The 25,266-nt window shown below is 35.2% G+C and overlaps 1 protein-coding gene across 1 annotated transcript; it reads left to right on the forward strand.

The window, feature by feature from the left end:
- Positions 1 to 349: 349 nt before the first annotated feature.
- On the forward strand, positions 350 to 23,091 carry LOC108909839 (F-BAR and double SH3 domains protein 2). Its single transcript, XM_018714267.2, has 14 exons — positions 350 to 420; positions 536 to 679; positions 740 to 825; positions 8,254 to 8,398; positions 8,862 to 8,998; positions 12,712 to 12,870; positions 13,269 to 13,677; positions 15,036 to 15,242; positions 16,228 to 16,363; positions 16,791 to 16,963; positions 17,297 to 17,651; positions 17,848 to 18,333; positions 19,102 to 19,136; positions 22,276 to 23,091. Exons 1-14 carry the CDS (start codon positions 400 to 402, stop codon positions 22,759 to 22,761), a joined length of 2,979 nt encoding a protein of 992 aa, XP_018569783.1. The 5' UTR covers positions 350 to 399; the 3' UTR covers positions 22,762 to 23,091.
- The last annotated feature ends 2,175 nt before the right edge of the window (positions 23,092 to 25,266 follow it).

The following is a 25,266-nucleotide window of genomic DNA, read 5'->3' on the forward strand; positions in this document are numbered from 1 at the left end:
CAAGGTATATCTTTTTGAAGTTGTGATAGACGTAAACACCCCGTATTTTCTGCTTTACGCAGTTTATCATTCAGTTCCACGTTATCAGAAATTACTTGGACATGTGTTCGCATATTTCGGCGTGTATTGAAAACGACTTATCAGTTGTGCAGGGACGGGATTACGATCAAAACAATCGAAAGGCCGCGTCAGAGTTATCTGAGATATGCGAGAGATCGTAATGGTAAATATCAATACTGATATTGTAGGTGGCAGTTCGGATTTCTAGTACAACGGAGTCGCGCCGCCGCCTCTGGGTCGGTCATCGGGAGTCACATAATCAATAGCAGAGGAGTTGGGAGCAGCGGGAGCGGCGGAGTGCGTGTTGTGAATGATTCCCCGTGTACATTTTCGGAAAAAATGCAGCCCCCTCCGAGAAAGGTTCGAAAAAATCACACACCTCACTCAAATCATTGCCACAATCATTTCCAAAACCAAGATATACACCCGCCCCACGGTCCAGGTGTACCTGCCAATACAAACTGCATTTTTCTAGGGCAACTACGTGAAATTTTTGAAAACGCTGCACTCGGAACAGATCAACAAATTGGTTTTAAAAAATCAGCACGAGTGCGACTTGCTGGAGGACATACGGACGTTTATTATCAAGAGATCTGCCATTGAAAAGTCCTACTCAGAAGTAAATATTTGGTGTGTGTTTGTTTTTCAGATTTGCTTTATTGATTTGGGATTCTTTTAGGCATTGCTTAAAATCTCTTCGGCTTATTTAAATAAAAAGATCCCCAACATTCCTGACATTAAACTGGATGGAGGAGAGGAAAAATGGTGAGTCCTTTCTTCAATTTCTTAAATGCTAGGTCGATTCATTTGAGTACAGTTCATTTATTTACGTTTTTGTCAGTTTCTAATCGTAAATTAACGTGGTCATAAAAGGTCCAAATAATATACATATTGCGTTTACTCTTTTTCTTTGTTGCTCACGTAAAAACGATCCATTTCGTCTATAAAATACATTAATTTTTTTCCAAACACAGACGTGTTATAATGTTAAATGTTAAAATGACTAAAAACTGAATTAAATGATTGGATGGACCATACAGTCAGTTTTCCACTCCATATCGTATTAACGTAATGACTAATGGTATGCATACCTGTCATTTCCAAATCTGTGTTGTAGCGACAGACTTTATTGGAGCAGTTATTAATTATCTTTGAATTGGATGCTGACAGAGTGACAGATTATATAAAAGATTTTTCTTCCAGCTAACATAATGTAGCAAATGTGTGAAATGTTATTTTAAAGTATCTCAAGTAAAACTGAGATAGTCAAAAAGAGATAATTAGCAATTTATTGCATATTTCGCACACAAGTGCAATATAGGAGGATCAAACGACATTTATTAATTGGGATAGTTATTGTAATTATTTATTTTAATAGCTATCTGCAAATTATATGAATATATTGAAAATAAGAGTCGATGCCAGAGCATTTAGAAAAGCAGCGATATTTTCCGAAGCTGACTAATATATAAATATATATTTTTAAGATATTATAATTTGATTGTGGAAAAACTTAAATAGAAATATTTTAAAAGACCATTGAAAAAGCATTGTTTGAAAACGGCTCTTTGTTCATTTCAAATAAGAATGCTTGTTAAGTTATACGAGAATGTGTTTCGGGCTGTAACAAAAGCATCTTTAATCTTAATTCAGTAGCACAATGTAAGCAGAAAAAATAAGTAACTTAATTTTGATGTTGCCTTATTTACGACTCTTATCAGAAAAAAGTAGATGCCTTAAGATAACACTAAAATCACATTAATAACATTGAAATAAATTTTGATCTATTCATTGATTTTATAGTTTCTTTTCAATTTAATATTGAATGGAAAATTACCTTACTGTTTGGAATGAGTCACTAATACTTCTCCTTAATTAGGTACCTACCTTGTGTATGTAGTATAATATTTGCGACATCTGAAAAATTCTTATCTCTAGTATTACATTTTTATAGCGTAATAAAATGCGAAAATATGTAATTCACAATCAGTAAGATGCGAACTCACTGAAAAACTATTTATATTTTACTCCACCAAACAGTCTCATGGTTTGTCTTTCTAATCTGGTGTATCTAAAATACTCGATCAAATTTTTATGACTAAGTTAATAAAAAAGGCCTATAAACAAATGTTTGGGAAGGCATTTTTGAGAAACAATTTGTTATAGATTATCTATGAATGAAATAAAATATTAAATGTTTATATGGATACATTCAACAAATTATTTTATCCCGAACACGAAACGTTTCCGCGTCCATGTTTATAGAAAATTTGTTAGTTGTGCTGTAGAACTACCATTACTGTTTGGCCAAGCTTTCAATTACACTTTGTATAAATTAAAAATGAAAAAATATTAAATCTGTGCAGTGAAGAAAATAACTACAATTCTTTAAATGGTTTCGTATAACTGGTAGTTATTAAATACTAAATTTATATAAAATTCAAATCAAGTTGCTTATTTATCAAACATCAATAACTAATAATTTGTAATACTTAGTTACTTGTTATAAATCCCTGATTTTAAAAATATTTATTTAGATATCCGATTCTACTCATGCTTAAAGTACATATATTCTACAAGAATATTCAGTGTTTAACATCAGGAAACCCTTCCATTTTTTTTGGGCGTACGATTGGAATGAATAGACTCTGGACACAGGATACCTCTTTCTAGATAATTTTTTCTTATGAACGGCTATTATGATTCATTGAACCAATCACTGCTTCCTATGAGGGATTCTGAAAGACAAAATTAATATTAAAAAATATATTCATTGCCTTATAAATGGCATTTTTCTAAGGGAGAAAATACCGAACGAAGTTAGACATTAAAAAACTTGCATGGAATAATAAAAGTTTGGTCCATATATTCTTTTACTTCATAAAATATCTTGCATGCTTTAAAATCATGTCTTTAAGTATATTCTCCTTCCTCCTCCACATTCCTTATATATTTTTATAAATCGTGATATGCACCACAAAATTTTATGAAATAAAAAGAGTTATTTATGCATATACAAAAATACGTATATCTGTCATAAAATGTATGAAATTTTTATACCAAATAATATCAACAAAGCCTCTTAATATGATTTAATCTACAGATTGAGATTTTTATTGCCCATCCAATTTGTCTTCATTCTGTGGCAAATAATATTATTTATTGACTGCAGATATATTTTTTTAATTTCCGAAACGACTATTTTTCACCTAAATACAGTCTGTCAAAAATCACGGAAATTCTTTTGACCCTTTAATTTTTTGCATTAGGTATTCGAAAATAATAAACATAACATAAGCATGCATTTAATTACACGACTTCTAGTTTGTCATTCTGTGAAGTCCTATCTGTAATTAATTTAGGTCTCTAGGTGACGTGCTCATAATTAATTTATAACAATCTCGTAACAGTCTCCCTTATAGCGTGTAAAAGGTTGGAAACTAGAACCAGGGACTTACGCTAGTCCTTCCCAATTACTCGGACGTTCTTAATATCCTTTCAAGTTTATCCTCGTCCATTAATGCATTATAGCGGCGATTATATTTCGCTTCTCTGTTATAATGGGCCTCAGTGTATAAACGTTTGATGCCTAAAGTGTATTGAGTAGATTCATCACGTTGCTCCATTAACGTTTTTCCGAAGTGTTTATAAATATGTCATTTCCCTCAAAATAAGATAAAACGCATTCTTGCTTCATTTATGAGATAAACTCAATTTTTTTATGTGAGTCTATAATGTGGTTCAGAAGCAAATATCAATAGAATTGAAGTAAGTAGGTCAAGAAAATATGCTGCCAACTTTTTTTTTGGCATTGCCGTTGAATAATTCAACATCCATGACCTGCTTTTTTTATTTTATATAGGTTTACCCTTTTACAAAGTAATTCCAAACCCAGTCACCCGAATCAGCGAACGTATATGGGATGTAGAAGAAGGATCAAGGATTGTTTGAAGTTGTATTATAATATGCAGTCATAACTGCATAACTGCATAACTGCATAACTTCATATTTCATTGTCGGGTATAACTGAATTTGTGAATGAGTTGTTACTTTTGCTGTCGTTATTCTTTTGAGAATAATCGCGAAGAAAGTCTGAAGAATTTTTTAGCCAAGAGTGCCTTGTCTAAGAAAAATTTCTCTTATTTGCGTGAGATCCAACAGTGTTGCAACTTCCCCTTGATTTAAAAAAAATACTAAAGGCGAAGGACCTACATCTCCAGGATCCATTATATTTACTTAGATATGCAATGATACGACTAATGACTTTATAAGTAGGTATTAATTTATCTGCGCTTTATCAGATCCAAAGGACAATACAGGGTGTCCTAGAAATAAGCACCAACATTTTAACAGTACATTTAACTCATCAAAGTAACAACTTTCGTCTAATATTTTTTTTCGAAATCTTGGGTACAACTACCTAATCGTACTCAAATTTTAAGATACACTTCTGGAGAATGTTGCATACAATCCTGGAAATAGCCCTTGTAGCCTGAGTAAATAACTTAATGTAACGCCCTCATGGATAGTGCTTCTTGCAATAAAGCAATCACTGTAAGAAAGAAAGCAGGAGTGTTACAATTTTATCTGTTGTATCATCACCAGCAATCTCCCTACGTAAACACAACACGGTACATTTATTACACTGTCATAAATCATAATTGACACTCAATATAGTAAAAAAATGTTCTACAGCTTCTAAACAACTTTAACTGTAGATAAAGTGGCACCCGCTTTTAAATAAAACAAGTTTAATGAAGTTATTGTTTTAGTTCAAGTATTTTATTTAGATAAAATTTGTTGTAATGATGTAGGTAGACTCCAGATAAAAAATACATTAGGAAATGATTGATAATATTATAAACATATCCAGTATTTAATCAAATATTTTGTACGTACAACCATTTATTGGGTGTTTTATAAATATCTACCAAAAATGTAAAGAGCTATACTCATACGTCTAAAACTGAATTTAGGTATGTCTAGATATACATCCATCATGGAATAGTACATTGATACTATTATGTTGTATTTTAGTAGTGCTGTCGAAAATACCTAGGTTACTATAATCATATTGTCACCAAACCGAGAAATATGAACAATTATAAAAAAATTGAAGGTGTTTGTACAGACAAGTGCATAACCGATAATGTATGTTATCAATTTATAAGATAAATGTGTCGATAATTACCGGTTAAAAAAGTAAAATATACAGGGCGTCCAATTGTTTCATGTACGTACATGGAACTATCACAGAATCTTACGGTTGCAAATAAGATGATTTAACTAAGTTTATCTCTATCCAAATTTTTTGTATTTTCCAGATAACTTTAAAATGCTTTGTTCGATTTAAATTAAATTTAGTCTGCTGGTATACAGGGTGTTCGACAAACTTGACAAATGGTAGCTAAGTTAATATCAACATTTTTTTCTTATATGAACATAGGCCCGATTCGTTTTTGTTTAGAAGTTGCAAGCATTTTAAAAAATATAATTTCATATTTCAGTTAAAGTAGCCTGATAAATAAAAACGACGTTTGTTACAACAATAATTATTATTTGTTTTTAAAGTTTAAACATTTTTATTTAATATTATTTTTATTACATAATTTTTTATGTCGGTTTAACTTGAGCTCCTTCTAATGTTGTACATTCTCTAGGTCTACGAATTACAGATTGTTGGATCGAGGAGGCCAAGCCACTGGTCCTCCTCTTCCAGTCCAACGATTTCGAAATGCCTGGTTGTGTTGTCGAACTGTCAGACTAAAATGGGGTGGTACCCCAGGTTTGTCTTCTAAAAGTATTGGCAAGCTGTCTTGGAGAAATTCCAAATAAAGTTCCCTAGTTAACCTTCTAGGCAATACAAATGGTCTAATGAAATGTGGCCCGATGATTTCGACCCATACGTTAATGGGTTCAAACTGGTGCTGATGATGCGTCACAATAGAAGCATGTGGATTTTCTTCTGCCCATAAATGCAAATTATGGGAGTTTATAATTCCATTTTTACAAAATTTGGCTTCGTTCGTTGAATTGAACCGATGAAATTAGCATTATTACAGAACCTATCTAAAGGCCGGTTTGAAAATTACATCCTTCGCGGAAAGTCTGCAGGAAGAAGTCATGGACTTTCTTTATGCGATAGGGATACAATGGTTGCTCTTTAAGGATTCTAAGAACCGTAGATTTTGGGCATTTAAATTGGGCAGCCAATTTCCGGACACTTTTTGATCGATCTGCTTTTACGGCATTTAGGATATCTTCTTCAGGGACCTCACCGCGATTGTTTTGATTTCCACAATTGCGTATGGCTTTTGCAAACGTTCCTAAAATTATTTACAGCATTTTAATTCTACATATTACCAGTGACTATAATAAGAATTCTTTTTATAGTAATTGATATTACCTACTCAAAAAGTACGTTAATGCAAGTAACAAATAAATTGTAATTTTTACCAGTCTCTCTTAAACGTTGATCCACTCTTTCAAAAGATTTCTTATCAGGAATTCTTCGATTTGGAAATCGTTCCACATAACGCCTTCTGGCTTCTAAGGCATTACTTGATGTCCATACAATAAAAAATGTATGTTGGCATATTCAGCAAACGTAAATTCATAAATATGAGGAATAAAAAAAAATAGGAAAATATCACAAGTTTCTACACACTCTATCGTTAACTGACAAACTCAGATAAGTACTGTAATTCTTATTTAAATCAGTAAATGTTAAAAAAACAACCATAGCACCAAAAAATAAAGGGAAAAACAAGTGTGAATAAAAGTGGCATTTTTTAGATAAGCACAGAATAAATTTCATCTGTTTATTTCTCTTTACGGATGTAATAAAAATCCAAAAACAAAAATAGTTTTTTCTCGAAAGCAGTTCATTTTATCGAGATCAACCAAGAGTACCTTTTTTTTAGTTTAAGGTTCAAGCTATCTAAAGATATTATTTTTGTGCCTTTGTCGTAAAGGGTGTAAAAAAATTGGCATTATTGTGCTACAACAAATTGCTTTCATGGGTCAATTTTTAAAGAGTCTTATCTGTTGTTCGTAGGAGGACCTTCTAGGAAAAATTACACAGGGCAACAAAATTTGACGAAAGATCACACCCAAAAACCAGACCTCACTTGCCCAAAGGTTTTTGGTGCGCATAATCCAAATCCGGCACCTAAAGGTGCAAAAAACAGTTTTTTTTGCTATAAGTATTTGAGCTTATATCACAGAGCGAAACATTTTTTTTCCTAAAAACCCTCTAAAACTACCACTCTTCAAGTTATGACAACGCTAAAGTACCTAACTTCATTCAATGATATCTTCGCGAATAAAAAAGGTTTTTCAAATCTGAAAAAAGCATTTTGAAGGGTAAGAGTGGTAGTTTTAGAGGGCATGATTCGTTTTTAGAAAAAAAAAATTCGTTCTGTGATATAAGCTCAAATATAGCAAAAAACCCTGTTTTTTGCACTTTTAGGTTAGGATATCTCGGAAACGTGACGTATAGGAGCAATTCTGACGCCGGATTTGAATTCTGCGCACTAAAACCTTCGGGCAAGTGAGGTCTGGTTTTTGGGTGTGAAAATTGTTGCCCTGTGTTATTATAGGAACTTGTCATGTTATTTTAACATCCCCTTTATAAATCCGAGAGATTGCCCATATATTCTGAGACACCCTATATAAATATTATGTCAATTTCCCTAGGTTTTGGGTAAAACAGGATGATTGAGGAAGAACTTACTGAATATTAAAAAAACACTTTTAAAACACATTGCATAATAATTTTCCCGAAAATACAAATAATAATAAAGAAAATTACTTTTGTGGAAAAGTATAGGTACCTTCATAAAAATTTCCGTAAAAAAAGAGATAATTTGAAGCAGGGAAGTGAAATATACGCCGCAAACGTCAGTTTTAATTAAAATAACATTTTAATGATGAATATCTCTTGGAATTTAATTATAATTGTAAATATTAATCACGTGAGTGTAAAATCCCACAGTCAATCAGATATTTTACCAGATAAAACATGTTTTTTACCGCATCTCATTCTTATCGTGTATTTTTAGAGGTAGAAAATGTTAAACATCCTTATCCCGCACCGTTATTAAGTAAGAATTCCGGCGATGCACCAGGGCGTCGCGTCGGCGTCGTCATAATTGCATGCTGCCCTGTCTACTAGACCGTAATTATTTGCAGGAATATGTGGAACGTGTGGAGGACGGTGCTGGAGGAAAACGAGAAGCTGGCGAGAGCCCGGTTGGCGGCCGTCGAAGTTTTCCAACAGCAGATCGCCGACGACGCCAAAATCCTGCGAGCGCACAAAGTCCAAGCGTCGAAAAGAGTGAGTCGGATTAAAGCTTCCACATTATGCATGAGTCGCCCGAGCAACTTCGTTGATGTAACCGTAAAGTCCGTAATTGTTTTCATTTATTTAGCTGGAGGGCACTCGGGGGAAACGCCGCTTTCAATTTGTGTCAGCTTTCCCTCGTTCTGCCTATTCTCGCCGCTAAGCCAAATAAGTACCTGCAGACAACATTTTTTTTTAATTTTAAAATTTTATATTCTTCATATATATTTTTTTAATTTTGATTTTTATTGGCAGTAGTTGCCTGATGATGTTTTTCAATTTTACTTGAAAATCGTATTCATTAGCGAAATGTGTCTATCACTCTTTCATGCTACAAGGTCTAAACACCAGTTCTTTTCATTTTTAAAGCTTCGTTGTACGGCGATTAAAACTAGTTACACAACGTAGATGTAGACTTTTTTTCTTTGGCTAAAATTGTATGTGTACATTTTTACAGTGTGTAGATCAACTAGCAATTGTACAAAAAGAACTCCAAACTTGTGTCCAAGATGTAGATAAAACGAAAAAATTTTATTTCGATGAGGAGCACGGAGCACACGAAGTTCGAGATAAAGCTAGGGACATAGAAGAAAAGTAAGTAGTTTCAACTCATATTTCCACAAATGCTTACTTTCTGTGATGTCTCAAAATAGACGCCAATCATAATATGCTGTGAAGTTGGTTGAAACAGTTTTTTTTTATTAGGCAATGCAATAGTAATTCCACAACTGCTACCCAGACCAAATTGTACACGTGATATATTAATTATGTGCCAAGAAAACGTGTTTATGTAAAAATTATGTATTTAAGTAGTTTCAGAAAATTAATTAAAATGTACCGTGTAACCAATGTAAATGTTAATCCATCAACATCTGGTAGGTTTAGGCTCAGTTATACAGTTTAATTAATTCATCTGGCAGTTGGATTAGGAAGTATCTTAAATTTTACTAAATATGCGTCCGTTTATATCATTCTAATCCCTGGGTAACTGACCAATTCAGAAGTAATGGCAAGGAAATTATTAAACAATTAGTAGATATTCCTTTAGTTCATAAATATTCAAAACTTTATCAGCTAAATTGAGATTATAATTGCTACAAACATTTCAGACATAGACCGAATAGATTGTGTTTATTTAAAATTGATAAATGCAAAAGCTACAACAATTATTTTTTAAGAAAACTGTAAAAATAATTAACGAACTAATTTTTCGGATCCGATAAACGTTTTTTTCTTTTAAAAAGAGCAAACCCTCACTATCCTCGAGTTCATTTGGAAGCATGCAAATTCGTTTAAAGTATGGAAAACTTGGTAGATGTGCATATTCACTAGAAGTCAATTGGGAAGTTCTAGAGTCGGCTCCATTAGTAGTTATCTAGGGCCCACTAAGTTCTAGGTCATCTTCCCTAATGGAATTTCGATCTCCTCTTGGATTGTAGCGAATAAATCATTTATTTGACAGCGAATATCAAACATTGTTCAGTGCTAGCAAATCTTCAGCAAATTGACAAATATGGTTATAGAAATTATCCATAAAATATCAATTATTATATGTTACAAACATGTACCGAGTGTTGTGAAAATCGAAGATACATATTCATATTCATAATAGCGAGTTCAATTTGCAATACAGGGTGTATCACAATGAATAGTGCAAACTGAAACATTTGTAAGTCCACGATACTAGGAAAAGGTACTAATAAAAGTAGCATTTTTGACGTAAAATCCATCGTTAAAGTTTGGTGCAGCATATCACATACATTCTGTATATTTTAAATATTCTAGGTTTTGCGATTCGTTTTCTAGCCGTGTATAGGAAAATAAACGTAGAGTTTTATTAAATCTACAAGTTCCTTTTCCGCTCCCACTGATAAATGAGTTTGTTTTTTCCATTAATTAAGTTAGCCTTAGTTGTTTTGTTCACCAAATCTTGTTTCTAAAATAAAACTCGTCGTTCGGAGGTCATTATCTAGCATTAATTTTAGACTCCTTTAAAATGTGTAGGCGTTTTGTTCGAATTAAACATTTGTATTGGTATTTTGATTTAACTTCTTACAACTGCAAAAATTACAATTAATTTTACACTTATTCTGTTGCCGTGTTGGCAGTGCCAACAAAGGCCAATAAAACCACTTAAGTGTAAATGTGTATATCCTGGATTCAACAATTCAACTATCGACGAATTATAGACTGCAATTGTTTATATTCATTAAAATTCTATCTATTGTGTATTTGTCTATAATTTCTGAAAAATAGTTTCAATTCCCAAACTTTCACATTTTATATCATCCGACGAGCTAACTGCAAATGTAAACGGTGTTTTCTACTTATTTTCTTTGCCCAAAACGACGGATAATTATAAAACGACGGAATTCATGTTAAGTAAGTTTTTTTTAATGAAAAACGACCATATTGCATGTACATACATTTTTTAAAGGATTCAATATCGTTTTTAACCTGGCACGCTTTTGTAATGTTTCCGTGTCATGTTATAAGCGATTAATGCGTTGTACTGCACAATTATCCATCAAATATTTACGATAATGCGAAACACAGTATGAAAGCGTTGTACAAAATCAAATTACGTTAAAGAGTGATTAATACAGAACACAACCCTCACAGTGTACGTCGACACGATCGTCGTATTTAATTAGTTCATTGTTTTGGGTATTTTGCGAAAAATCGTTACAGCAAAGCGCTGGAGATTTCCTAGTGGAAAAATTTAAATAACTGCTTACTTTCGCTGTACTTTCCGATAAAGCATTGAGCAATTAGTAATTAATTATCAAGACATTTTAAATACAAGAAATTTTCCTCTGTTTTTTAAATGCAATATTATAAATTTTTTTGGAAATTGATGAGATTACAACAAATTCTAAACTGACACCGTTTGCTGCTTATCAGAACTTCGAACGGAAGAAATTCATTTTGTATACTTCTAATCTGTTCAAAAAAGTCTGCGTTATTACAGTTATTACAATTCTGTCTTTTAAATGCAATCACATAAAAAATCTAAGTGTGTTAAGTCCGGTGACCGGGCTGGCCACTCTATTGCCAGCATATACTTATAAAGGCTTGTGATAAAAATTTTCTAAGGGGTACTGTAATGTGTGGGTGTCATCATGCCAATAGGAATATCAGCAATGTACAAAATTAATTGTTTACATTAAATCAGTTTTGCCGAGCCGCAAGGGACACGTGAATAAATACTGTAATTATCTACATAGCTAATACGATGCGAAACATCGGCTTAATGTTAAAATTCGAAATATTTGGAATTATTCAAATTTCGTGGCTGAAAACATACATAGGTATTGTATTCTCGAAACCGAGAGAGTTGCACTAAACCAAATTTGTACAGGACATAGCTAATACGATGTGAAACATCGCCTTAATATTAAAAATGTTGTCACCGCCGTTCTTGGTGGTGATAATTCGAAATATTTGGAATTATTAAAATTTCGTTACGGATGTATGTTTATACATAGGTATTGTATTTTTGAAACCGAGAGAGTTGCACGAAACTAAATTTGTACAGGACATAGCTAATACGATGCGAAACATCGTCTTAATTTTAAAAATGTCACCGCCGTTCTTGGTGGTGAAAATTCGAAATATTTGAAATTATAAAATAATGTTTCCAAATGCTTTTTATAACATTATTTTCAAATAAAATAAGTTTTTCTAAAACCGACATTCTTTATTCATAGAAGAAAGTTTTCAGAGAAAAATTAGTTGACAAATTCCACACCTCGCTTGTGAGGAACTCGAAAAATTGGGGTTGCTTTTTATACAAATACCATTTAAAAGAGATTGAAGTCATAGTTCAAAAAAGATTAAATCTAAAATTTAAAAAAAACTGTTACAAAAGATTTCTTCGAAGCGAAAAGCTTTTTAGTTCTTAGTCGCGAAATTATTTTAGTTACATTCTATCACAAACTTTAGAACAATGATGAAGTCAACTAGATATTTTTTATTCAAAACGTTACAGTAAAACTTTTAAGACAGTCAGAGAGTTCCCTGCTAGAACTTCAGAACTTTGTAGTCTTGTTCGAATTATATATGCGAAGTGCGTGTCTGTTCATTTGTATACAATTCGTGTCAGTAGATCAATGAAATGTTTAACAACAAAAGTTACTCTACGCGGGGTAGCATGGGACAAATTACTCTCTATTGTAAATGTAAAACTTAGTTTTATTCTTCGAGTTTTAAAGTAGCCATATGCATATGAAAATTGTTTAATTGGTACTGCTAAATCGAACCGTTTTATCAGACAAACGATTTAATTGGCAGGCATTACCTTTCAGACTGAAGAAGAAGAAGGGTTCATTTTTCCAATCGATTACTTCCCTACAGAAAAACAGCGCCAAATTTTCTTCGAAACGAGACCAGCTGGAAGAAAAATCCACCGGCGCTAGAAATGACTACCTTCTGTGTCTTGCTGCAGCAAACGCTCATCAAACTAGGTGAGTATACAAAATTATAGTTCTGCTGTTATTATTTTTATGTAAAATTGTCATTAAAAATAACATTTTTAATTCGTCAGTAGAAGAGGTACTGGGAAGAATTCTCAGCAATTTTATTTTGATTTGTAATAGAATCCTCGATGTAGTCCTCAGCAATTGCTGATGATTTCCATCCACCATGTCGTTTTAAAGTAAATTAGCTCCCGAATCTGCTAACAAAGATGCCGAAGATCTTCGGAAACAGAAATTCTTTTGTAGTTTCATGATGCTTCCGATATTTTGAAAAGTAATAAGATCTTTTTACGTGTCCGACACGTAAGCGATAGATTGGGAGTCCCCACTCACAAAATAAACTGTCACTTTTAACACTTGTACCTAGTAAATAACTATTGTATTAGATACTTCGTCGTCGACTTGCAACTCTGCATGACCACGATGGAGAGCGGTGTCTACGACAAGGTAGCCGAGTACCTTTCCCTGATGGGCAGGACCGAGCTCCTCACCTGTTCCGCCATGCAGAACTCCTTCAGCACCATTCGCGATCAAGCCAAGCAGCTCACCAGGGAGTACAACCTGCAGTGCTGCTACCTGTACTATCCGGTACTGAAGCAGCACATTCAATACGAGTTCGAGCCCTGCGACGACGACCCCGTCGATCACGTGACGGCGGATCATGACTCGGCTTCCGCCACACTCAGCAAGGAGGCCCGTAGGTGGGCCACCAAGATTGCTAGGGAGAATAACAATGTAAGGGAGAGCGTGAGGAAGCTCCAGATCTACAACGCGTTGAAGGAGTCTGGGCAGAAGGTAAGATCGGATTATGGTTTTAGTGTGTTTATTAATTATGTATGTATGTCTCGTTATAAGAACAAGAATTTTGATTTTCAAGCAAATTTTATATTTACAGACTTATGAAACTGATGTATCGAGCGTTCAAATAAAAACGTGGTCGAAGTTGGCTCTGACACATTGGACGTAGGGCGTAGCTTATAGCGACCAACTTAACCTCATTTCTCAACGAGCTGTATAGCAGCTGTCAGTTTCAATAACGTTAATGACTATATAACTTTATTTTAAACAATAATCGTGATAACAATAACAAACAATTAAAGGAAAGTGTCCCCCTCCTTGTTATAACACTTAAATGAAACCAGGCTTCATCAGAAAAAAAGGTGATATTATGAAGTTCACCGTAGTTGTTTAAAAACCATTCACAAAATACAGCCCGTCGCGGAAAATCTACTTCATGAAGTTCTTGCTGACAAGTTAAACGATAGGAGAACAAACGCAAATCTTTTTTTAACACTGTGTGGCAGGTACCGACTGATACTCCCACCATTTGTGATAAAACACGTACAGAAGTTCTTGGCGCATTTTCCATTATTTGTTGGACATTTTCTTTTAATTCTTCAGTCCGCTTTTTAGGTCGGCCGTTTCCTTCTTTTCTTGTTACACTGCCCGTTTCACGAAAAACATTAACACAACGCTGAACTGCACTTTGAAAAATTTTGTACTCAACAACGCCGGGAAATTGATTTTGAAATTCTATGAAACATTCCTCAATAGAATACTTCCATATTCCATCAATCTTGCGTCCATTTCTAAAGTAGGACTCTATGATAAACACTTTTTGTTCTTGAGAAAACACCATTTTAAACGCTTTTTAAAACGAAAATATTCAAATTGATAGCGGCGATATAGCGCTTTGACAGATGACGTTTAAGTTCATTTGCTATACGCTACGCCCTACGTCCAAATTTTCAGAACCAACTTGACCACGTTTTTATTTGAACGCTCGTTACAACCAAAAATCTCTGAAAAAAAAAGACAAAAACTCTGTAACTATTATTAGTTTGCCTTTCGTTGAAACATAGGTACATTTTGTTATCAGGCTTGATTAAAATCACGCACAAATATAGCTTAGGATAAATATTATGACAGATTTTGATTTTTATTATCTCTTCTCATTAACAAGAGTAATACGATGTAATAACTATTTATTTTATTTCCAGAACCAAGGCAATAAAACATAAAATACATTTACTGTATTTTCAATTATTGTACTGTATATTTTATTTGTTCGTCATGTGTTAATTTTTACCGATGTTTAGAATGGAATTATTCGTCCTTCACAAACTGTTATTGTTATGACGTTCTAACGGCAGGTAGATCCCAACGACCAAAACGGGCCCGATCTAGAAACGAAGATAGAAGAAATGAAACAGAACATACGGAGGGCCGAAACGGCAAAGGCTAAAGCTGAAGCTCGGATAGAGTGCCTTCGAGCAGGGGGAGTCAACGTGGATGAGTGGCTTCAGGAAGCCGAGTCTCTCAATGTTCAGGATATCCAGAGATCGGCTAGTTCGCTGTCGGTAAGTAAGACTTGATTGGGGTAACCAAAACATCTGAAACAGCTCCCCAAGGCATGAAAATTGATTTAAACTGCCAAAAAGTCGCATAAATATCTACCAGAACCTTGAATTGTTTGTTCAAAGTATACCTTACTGCATCTGCATCTTCTTTCAGATACAGCAGTCGGTATTAATATTGCAGATGGCCAGTATTGCCAGTACATTTTATCTTGGTTGTTGCCAGATATTTCTAACTTTCCATGTTGTTAGGTATCCTTCTAATGGCTCGTTTAGTATTTTCATAGTTATCCATTTTCTTTTAATCCTATCCGGTTTTCTCTTAACGAAGATATTTAGGAACAGAGGAACCAGAGGAATTTGGAAACAATTCATCTGTAAAAATCAAGAATCAGAATGTGACAGGTCAATGACCAACCATTCACTGGTAGATTATGAAGCAATGGGTATATCGACCAGAAGTTTCAGAATTTCTTCTGTATTTTGAAATCAAATGATCTTTAATCTGCTTTTAATCTTTGATATCATGTGGTTCGAAAGGCAGCAATATTTTATCTACTTGCCCAATCATATCATCTTGTTTTGATCCCAGGAATCTCCATTTTGTCTTAATCTTAATGAAACACAAAAAATACAAAACTATTCTTAATTTGTCTCAACTTATTCAGGTGAGAAGATCAACCAAACCATGTCATGTATACAGCTGTAGACAAACAATATTTCCAACTTAAAACATTTAAAAGGGTTTAAAGACCGAAACTAATAAAAGGCATTAAGAAACTTAACTTGGGCACTTTTTATTGTCTTCAGCTGTACCGAACGTGCTGAATAACCTGCTTAAATAACCTGTTTCATATTCAGAAATGTGTTTACTCATTTTAATATATGCAGAACATTTTAAAACTCCTCCGACAATGAGTTTGGTATCTTCCTTAAAAAGTTGTTATACTCCAGATTCGATGATAAACTTATTATTTTTCTCATCTAGGACCACCCCAGTTCCGACTCCTTCTACGACAGCGACTTCGCCGATGGGGAAACTTTGGCGGAAACCAGAGCGGACAGTAAAGAGGAAGAGAGGAGAGAGAGCCAATCCGACCAATATGAAAATGTTGAGATCGACGGTGAGTGGGGTAGGCAACGAATTGATTTTCCAACATTATTGTTCAGCATGGCATCGTTGCACACCAGTAACATATGCTATTTTTAGTTTGATTCCCATAAAAAAAAACTTGTTTCCTAGGCTCTACATTACTTAACGCTTTTAACGCCGCTTAGGAGGGGGAAATTGTATAGGAGTGGAATAACAACGGTTTATTTGATTTCAAATTGAAGTTATAATTAAATTTTTGCGGATAACCATTAACGTATATATATATTTATTTATTAGAAAACTACGAATCAATGTTTCGAATACTTTTGGAAAATAATAATCGTACTACAACGTTGCTACGAAGAGATGTGTTAAAAAATTGGGTATGATGTAGTTGGTACATGTTTCGATTCACCAAACTAAAAAATTTTATAAATTAATTTGTCAATTTCTCGCAGCTATGTTAGAACAGTCACGGCAGACGATAGAACAGTTGACAGCTGGGTGGAACGACCCCACGGAAGTGGACTGGGGCACGGAGGAACCTACGGAACCGACGGAAAATGTCGTCCAGGTCGAGAGGACGCCCACGGCGCCGCTTTTGAGGTGTACAGCTTTATATTCGTACACGGTACGTACAAGTTTGTTGGCAGGATTATCTTGGATAACGTTGGGCTGATCTATAAACTACAATTATGTGGTCTTTGAGTCTTGATAAATTGCCAAGGGATTATCCCTAAACCGATGTAAATTAATTAGTAACTAAACTGGCTTGGTGATGCAACCAAGTGTATGATCAATAATTATTTTATGTGGATTTGCAGAGATAACTTACAAATAAGATAAAACCTGACTATAGAGAAATACGACCCTAAACTGTTGATGTTTTCAGATATCGGAAAGTTTAAGAGTTAGGGATACGGTATGCAAAAGTGCAACTCCTTTGTTACTTTATGTTCTTTAGGCGCAAAATCCCGACGAGCTGACGATCGTGGAGAACGAGCAGCTGGAGGTGGTCGGAGAAGGAGACGGCGACGGATGGCTGAGGGCTAGGAATTACCGTGGAGAAGAGGGTTACGTCCCTCACAACTACCTGGACATTGAACGGGAGCAGTCCGCCACCACGCCAGGCCTAACTACCCAGATTTCTTTCTCTTCGGTGGACTACACCGTCGACAACGAGGAGGAGAGCCTACAGCAGCAGACGGAGACCACGCAATCGCCCGAGCAGGTGTCCGTGATTTCCATACCGACGCAGAAGGTTGCGGAAGAACCGCCCGTCAGCTACTGCATAGCCTTATATGATTACGATGGTGAAGGTAACATTTTGTAGAATTTTCTTTGTTAATTTATCATTCTACCTGTTATTGTGATTACATTCCCTTAAGAGACCGACGTTGTAGAGTCCAGCAAATAAGAGCAGTTTTTCCTGGCCTTTAAAAGTTAAAATATATTAACTGTACTGCTTCCCCAAACTGTATCATTGGAAACTAATACAATGCGTTACATTTTCAGGTGGAGAAGAACTGACCTTCGAAGAGGGCCAGATAATCAAGGTACTAAGTAAGTGTGCTCACAGCATAGACGACGGCTGGTGGCAAGGCGAGCTCGAAGGCCAGATCGGAAACTTCCCTTCGCTCGTTGTCGAGGAGTGCGACGAGTTTGGCGAGCCCCTGACGAACCAGTGGGACGAAACGCCGCCGCCTTCGGCGCCTCCCGTCTTCACGCCGCCCGACGTCCCCAGTTACCTAGTCGAGGCCGAGCTTGATGAGGTAAACGGCGTCGACAGTCCCCAGCCTCAGCAGCCGCCGCCCGAGCCGCCCGCGGAACTGGTGGAAAGCAAACCCGCCCCACCACCACCGCCACCTCCTGGTGATCCCCAGCAGCAGGGAGGCAGCGGGGCGCCTGCGTACGGCTTTGCGATGGCGCTCACTCGGGACCAACAGAACCAATACGGAAGTCAATTCAGTAACAATAACGATACGTCCGTCACCGTGCCGAGTAAGTATGGGTGGTTTGGTTTATTTGAATAAAATTCGTCCAGTGTTGTTCTGTCTCGTGGATTTTCGTGGGGTGGTGTGTGATTCTTGAGAAAACCATTCGCTTTCGCCGTTGGTTTCAGGGGCTTTGCGGTGTGTTCAATTATCAAAGCCTCATTATTTTGTATCAAAAATGACAAAAATTGGTTTGGGATTTCTTTGTTTAAAATTTGACTACGCTACTGGATTCTGTGCCTAATTGAATATAGATAAACCAACGATCGTGGGTTTCTCTGCCATGCTCTTTCCCCACAGGAGCTCTAGGTGAGCCTGCCACTCTCACTTGATGTTAAATGGTTGTTAATGTTTTTGTTGTTCTTTCTATTTGTCACATGTTTAATTTGAATCGTATGTAAATAAAGGTTAGGTGTATTTACTCTGCTTTTGTTTTAAATAATTAAACCATACATCCCCTCTACAAAGTTAGTAGCCAGCGCCTTCCGGTCAATAAAAAAAATGGATACACACAACGTAGGTAGTGTCAATCTACTGATTTGAAAACGCCTTACTGAGGTCTGCGAAAGCAAACGGTTTTCTCAAACGTGTCTTAGTCCAAAAGTAACTCTCAAATATGATGAGTTCGTGGCAATTTAATAATGATAACTATCAAACATTATTTGGAAAGAAAGTTAGCTAACCTAATGAAAATCTGTGAGTAGTAATATGCACTTATTTTGTTTTTAGTGTTTACTACTAATTAAGTATTGTTTTTTACTATTCCTGCTTACAGTGATTGATGTACCTTGCGTCGAGATTACCAATGAGGTATGCTTGCTTGCTTTAGGTGTAGATAGTTTGTAAGCCATAGACCATGCAAGACCAATTTCCACATTGGATGCAAGATTTACTTTAAATTGTGTAATCATTAATTGGTCAATGGGCGTTCCTATTAAAGGACAGGGTGACAAACAGTTGCAGCATGTGGAAATTGGTGTAGAAATGGTTTTTAAATTGCTTAGTAACGTAAAAATCCTTGTCAAAGAATTGTTCTTAGAGTTTCAAGAACCGACTTTTTGAATACTTACTGCCGTGTTCATCTAAGAGTATCATTATAAGTTTATTCCAACAAAAAATCATTTATCATTGGCGCCCAAATTAAAAAGTTGCGTTATTTCGTGCGTCGTAAACGTTTGTCATCGCTCAAATTATTCAATGGGGTACTGCTCACAGAGGTATGCAGGCGACTGAAGAAATGTAGCAGCGTAAATTTTAACCATTTTATGCACTACATATTCCGCGTATTTGGCTTTTTCTTTTTATGCATGTCTTTATATTCAATATATTTTTCAATCGACCATTCTATGATTCTCGATTTTTCCCTGCAGATGTTAACAATTTTTATGTTTATCGACTATGGTAAGGCGCATTATCAATGACAATCACTGCACTGCAGGTTCGATGTAAACTATTTTTTCAAGTACCCCACCATCGATATCTTCATGATAATCTCCTTTTCACCTCCGATATGTGTAATTAATCCCATAGAAAATCCTTTAAAAATGCTTCTCCACTTCTGTGGATATTTAAATCTTGCCAAATCTTGGAAACCTTACGCCCTACATTCCTTAAATCTTTGTACATATTGCATATTTAACGTCATTGTCAATTCTATTCTATTCTATTTTTAACAACACTTATTGGAATAACTAAAATGTGAAAATAATAAAAGGTCTCTTATGACACACACTGACATGTATCAGCCATATGTGCTGGTATTTCAAGATGTGCAGCCTCAATCGTCTGTCTTTGTTTACACAATGGGTGGAAAGAAGCACTTGTAACAATAGAATGTCCTATGTGCGCATGCGCAATCTGATCATATTATAGGAACACTATGCGAAATGAGCGACACCTTACAGTTTCTAAGCAGGGAATACACGAAATTATTTTGTCAGATTAGGAAGTCTTGAAAATTGTCGTCAATTTATTTATGATTTCACTATTTTGGCAGCGGAATGTAGTGAGAAATATGTAATGAGACAACTTCAATCAAAGTAATTGATTCATTTGTCTTTAAGGAAGGTTCGATACCAAAAGAAAAATGGTAAGAATGTTTTCAAAGCAATTGAAATCTGTTAATAAATATGCAAACTGACTTGTGTAAAAACATCAGATCGATTGACAACGTAGTTTTTTTGAAAAATGATTTTAAAAATTATGCTCTTTTACACAGGCTCTTATGGGAGTTGGGAAAAAACTTTAATCAAACGTGAATATTGCTCTTAAAAATGGTTAGGATCGGAAAAATAAAATTGTAATTACAGAATTAAATATTACTAAACATTTTAAAACAATAAAAATATGCACTTACAATGTAATTATTGATATAATGGAATGAATAGATAACGTTTTGACAAATTTGAACAAACATCTGATCCAATGAAAGGAAATATGGCAACACTGTACGCTGTATTTAATGCTTCGACTGATGCGTTATATGTATTTGAATAGCTCGATTATAGATTATAAAATTATTCCAGTCGAAAATATATGTAGTAATAATTAATATTAAATAAATTTTTCGTGATCTAAAGCAATATACTAGCAATTTGAAACAAAAATTGAAAGGATCTCTTTGCAAAACGAACAGTTTAGTTGTTATGTCATAATCTTCAATTTGACAAGTCGACGTCTCACTATCATACACTGAACTTCTTGATAGTTATCATATGGATTCTCGGTTTGCACATTTTATTTTATTCTCATCAATCCACATTCTCTTTTACACTCATTTTATATTACTTTTCAGTCATTACTTTTCCTTTGTACCTTGGTTGTTCATTCATGTTTACGGAATTCGCGCAAAGTTGACAGTAATGACAGTTGACCCAACTTTTACCACCACGCTGGGGCAATGTTGCCAGATTTCATACATAATTTTACAAGCTCGTAATGAATAAATAGACGCTTTTATTCAAATAAAAAGTGAACTGACGTGTATTAAACACGAAAAAAATATGCAAGCTAATATGTGTTGTATAAATTTCATTCTAAATAGCATACTTAGTTCGCTGAAATTAATTTATGTAAAGTTGGTACTGCAACAAGACTCCCGTGTATAAACATAGGCATACTCTCCGCACCGCCCGCCCCGGAAGAGGTGTATCGAACGTCCTTAAGAAGTTAGAAAATGTAAGCTAGAAGTACCTACTGCAAATAACTGGTAATTGATCAAACGATCACTCTTTTCCTTAATCTAGGGTTGCCAGATGTGCTCGAAAAAAAAACCGGACAGCATTCCAAAAAAAAAAACAAATTAAATAAATGGATTTTGAGATAAGCTATGAGTCATACCAACGCAGTACACAAGTTTACGGAACTATCAAGCGAGGCGGACTTTTTCAGTTTTCACTACGAATCCAGTACATTGTTGCCTATTAGATTTGCGCAACAAGTTTAGCGGCGAAATAAATTCGTTTTCCGCGCGCTGTTGCCGCTGTTACCGTTTTTAGGCAAACATTTTTTCCCAAATTGCAGGATATTTTATGAATTCAACACAAAACTGGACATTTGCTTGTCCGGTTTACCAAACTTTTTTCAACCGGACAGGCATAAAAAAAACCGAACTGTCCGGTCGAAAACCGGACATCTGGTAACCCTACCTTAATCCAAACCTGCTATAAATATGTTCTATAGCCAAACCAGTTTGCATGTTATCCTAACAGACTAGCTAAACATCTTCATAATAAAGAAAAGTTGGACTAAATACTATTAATCACAGAACAATCAAACATTTTTCTTTATGGTTTGATGGATTGGTAAAATATCAATGTCATAATTCTTAGATAAGTTAAATATCCTCTAAAAGAGATGGCATCGTCAACAATGTCGCAAAACTTAGATGAACACGCGCACCGTTTGCCCGTTTTTGAGTTTATCTCATCAACGCCTTCTGAACTTTTAGGAAGGCCAAGAAATAGACCAACCCACCGATAAAGAGGACGGCGACTTTGGCCTTTGCGCGGCCCAGATAGTCATCACGGCGGCCACCCCGATGATGGAAGAACCAGACCACCCGTTCCCTCCTCCTGAAGAGACGACCGTCAATCACAGGGATGATTCGGACGACACGATCCTGGAGGAAGACGAGGAAGACCTAGAAGAACACAAAGAAAACTCCACAGAACTAGAATCCACGCAAATAGACACTACGGAGGATATAGAAGACACCATAGACGACCATCCCGGTGAGTCCCACTTCGTGGTGAGCAGCAGTACGGGCAGCGACGGCGAGACGACGGGACCCAGCACCGCGGAGAATTCGGTGAGTCAGGCGCCCTCTGTGGACATCGAGCCCAAACAGTTGGTGGGTGGACGCGCCAGTATTCCAGACGAGCTGGAGCCTCATCAGCTGGCGCGGCTGCAAGACCTGAAGGAATCCAATGCCTAGAGAATTATTATTTAAGTCGTTGATTGCGGTATTCAGAAATTTATCTATTCGTTCGAAGAACTCATAGATCAATGTATGCTTCACAAATTATTAAGCAACTCGCGGCTGAGCAAGCATGTCGGACTGGCGTATGATGATGATGGTGACTAGTTGAATTATTTTATTGTTTAATATGTTGTTAGAGGAGCGTCTAAATTGTTTCTCAAGGATCTGTATTTAATGAAAAGGCAAAACGTATTATTTGCCACACCTCTCAATAATTCAAGTCAATGGACATTCTTAATTTTTAGGCATAATTTTATGATATCTGAATAAATCTTCTGGTATGCACGTGATGGTTTATTGTTTCTCGTTTTGTTTATGATTGTTGAGTCGCAGATCAAGATTCATCGGAAACGCGTCGGCAAGATCTATTTTTCTTGAATAAAGCGGATTTAATTCATTAAGCAGTGGCCGCTCGTCCTACGAAGCAACTATTAACCTAAATAAACAGTTAGGTAAACTAATTTCCAATTACCTATTACATGTATTAAAAATCAAAATGACAGTATAAAGTATTTGTTTGAATATTGAATACCTCGGCATTGGATACTGTTACTCCCCACTTGTCCCCACCACAGTGAGACCAGAAATTCTTTGCTTGTAGGAGCGTCACATTTGACTACAATATACTACAGTTCCCCCCTCCATGTGAGGCGGTTAAAATAACGTGATTTACGAGGGAACTGAGGCTCGCTCAAAGATGCTTATAGTTCTGAATGAAAATTCTGTTCGTAAACATCAATTTTTCTATAATATTGTAAATATAACTAAAAATTTCCAGATGCATTTAGTTTGATCTTGAAAATTTAAAAATTGCGGCGCTTCTTTTCCTTTCTTGCCCACCTAGTAAAAAACCACGGGCCTCGCCTATTCACAGCGTCACGAGCTGCCACTGTCATTAAGATGGAACATTATAGAAACATCAGCCTATGGAGAGATGTTTGGCACTTTTTATTATAATTCTTATGGATATTTAACAAATACATTTATTAAGAATATTTTTTTGATGATTTCAATTAAAATTATTTAATTAATTTAAATAAATTGGCTCAATGTTGCAACTTTCTTCCAAACAGTGAATTCGATTTTGAGCCATCTGGATCATTTCTCATGTGTATTGGAGCTAGAGGTCTTTTTGGCCTATTTTAATTTGCCTTACTGTCCCTAGATCCGTTATCCTGATTCAATGCTCATAGTTCTAGGGAATAATTTGTAGGGTTCTTAAAAGTGAATATTGCAATATTCCTTGGACAAGACTAAATAGTTGACATTCTGACGAAAAATGAGAAAAAATTTGATCTGAACGTTTGCTAAACCTCAGGGATAAAGTTTTGTAATTTTTTATCTATTCTCATTTGTTTGCTGGGGAATAATTTGGTGTTATTGATTCTGTTCGATGGCCAATTAGGTCCCTAGGTTTGAAATCACGGTATTGTGTACAAATAATCATACTTTAAATCATACCAACAACTAATGATGCAAAGCAATCCACAAATTTTAAAAAGTAAGTAAGAGAGAAGAAGAGTAAGTGTAATTGTAACAAAAAAAATCGAAGGTACTAAATGCACTACAAAAAGTAGCATTGCATATTATTTCGAACCTAGATTTATATAAACTTTATCCTTATTTTTGGTGGAATTTGGCGTTAGAATATTGTAACACCCTGTATATGGTGCGTCCTGTTTCGAAGAGGAAAAGCTTTTATATATTTTTTTTGAATTTCCTGTTCTTGAATTTGTAAAATGCTACAAATTTTTCAGATATATTGAAAATTCTTATGTGAAAAAAACCTCATTTACAAATAAGATAGTGTTTCTTCTTACGGCAGAATTCTGTCGAAGACGCATTGTATAAACTATCTGGCGTCATCAACGATCAAATTCAACTGAGATGGCTACAGTGTAGCCTATATATATTTATGTCAATATTGTCGGTCAACTTTGGGATAATTTAATGAAATACTGATTAGGATCTAAGAGGGCTTAAATCCTTGAAGAGGACCCCAACTTCAACAAACTTATGATGTACATTAGGAGTTTCTATCCACCTGCTCTGTACATACGACTGATCACTCTAATTTTACGAATATATGTAAATGAACAACGCACGAATAATAATAATAAGAATATGATATTTTGTCTTAAATATTAAATACATTTCCACCACTTCAATCCATTCGCATTTTACACAAACAATTTAGATGTTTCTGTATTTAATATTTTAAGGAAATGACGAGATTATCATTTGAAGGACAAAGTCGATGTACACACGTCGATTGTATCTCGACTCGTAGAGTAAAACGTAAAAATGCATAAATAGAAGACAGACCCATGGGCGGTGCAATAAAAGTACTGGTACTTATCAATACACATATATTATGTAGTGATTTTCGTTGTGTTCGTCACGGGAATACTTTTTCTCAGAAAAATGTTCCCATTATTTTATTTAAATTTCATTTCCGAT

The sequence above is a fragment of the Anoplophora glabripennis genome, unplaced genomic scaffold (assembly GCF_000390285.2).
Source record: "Anoplophora glabripennis isolate ALB-LARVAE unplaced genomic scaffold, Agla_2.0 scaffold28, whole genome shotgun sequence".
Lineage (NCBI taxonomy): Eukaryota > Metazoa > Arthropoda > Insecta > Coleoptera > Cerambycidae > Anoplophora > Anoplophora glabripennis.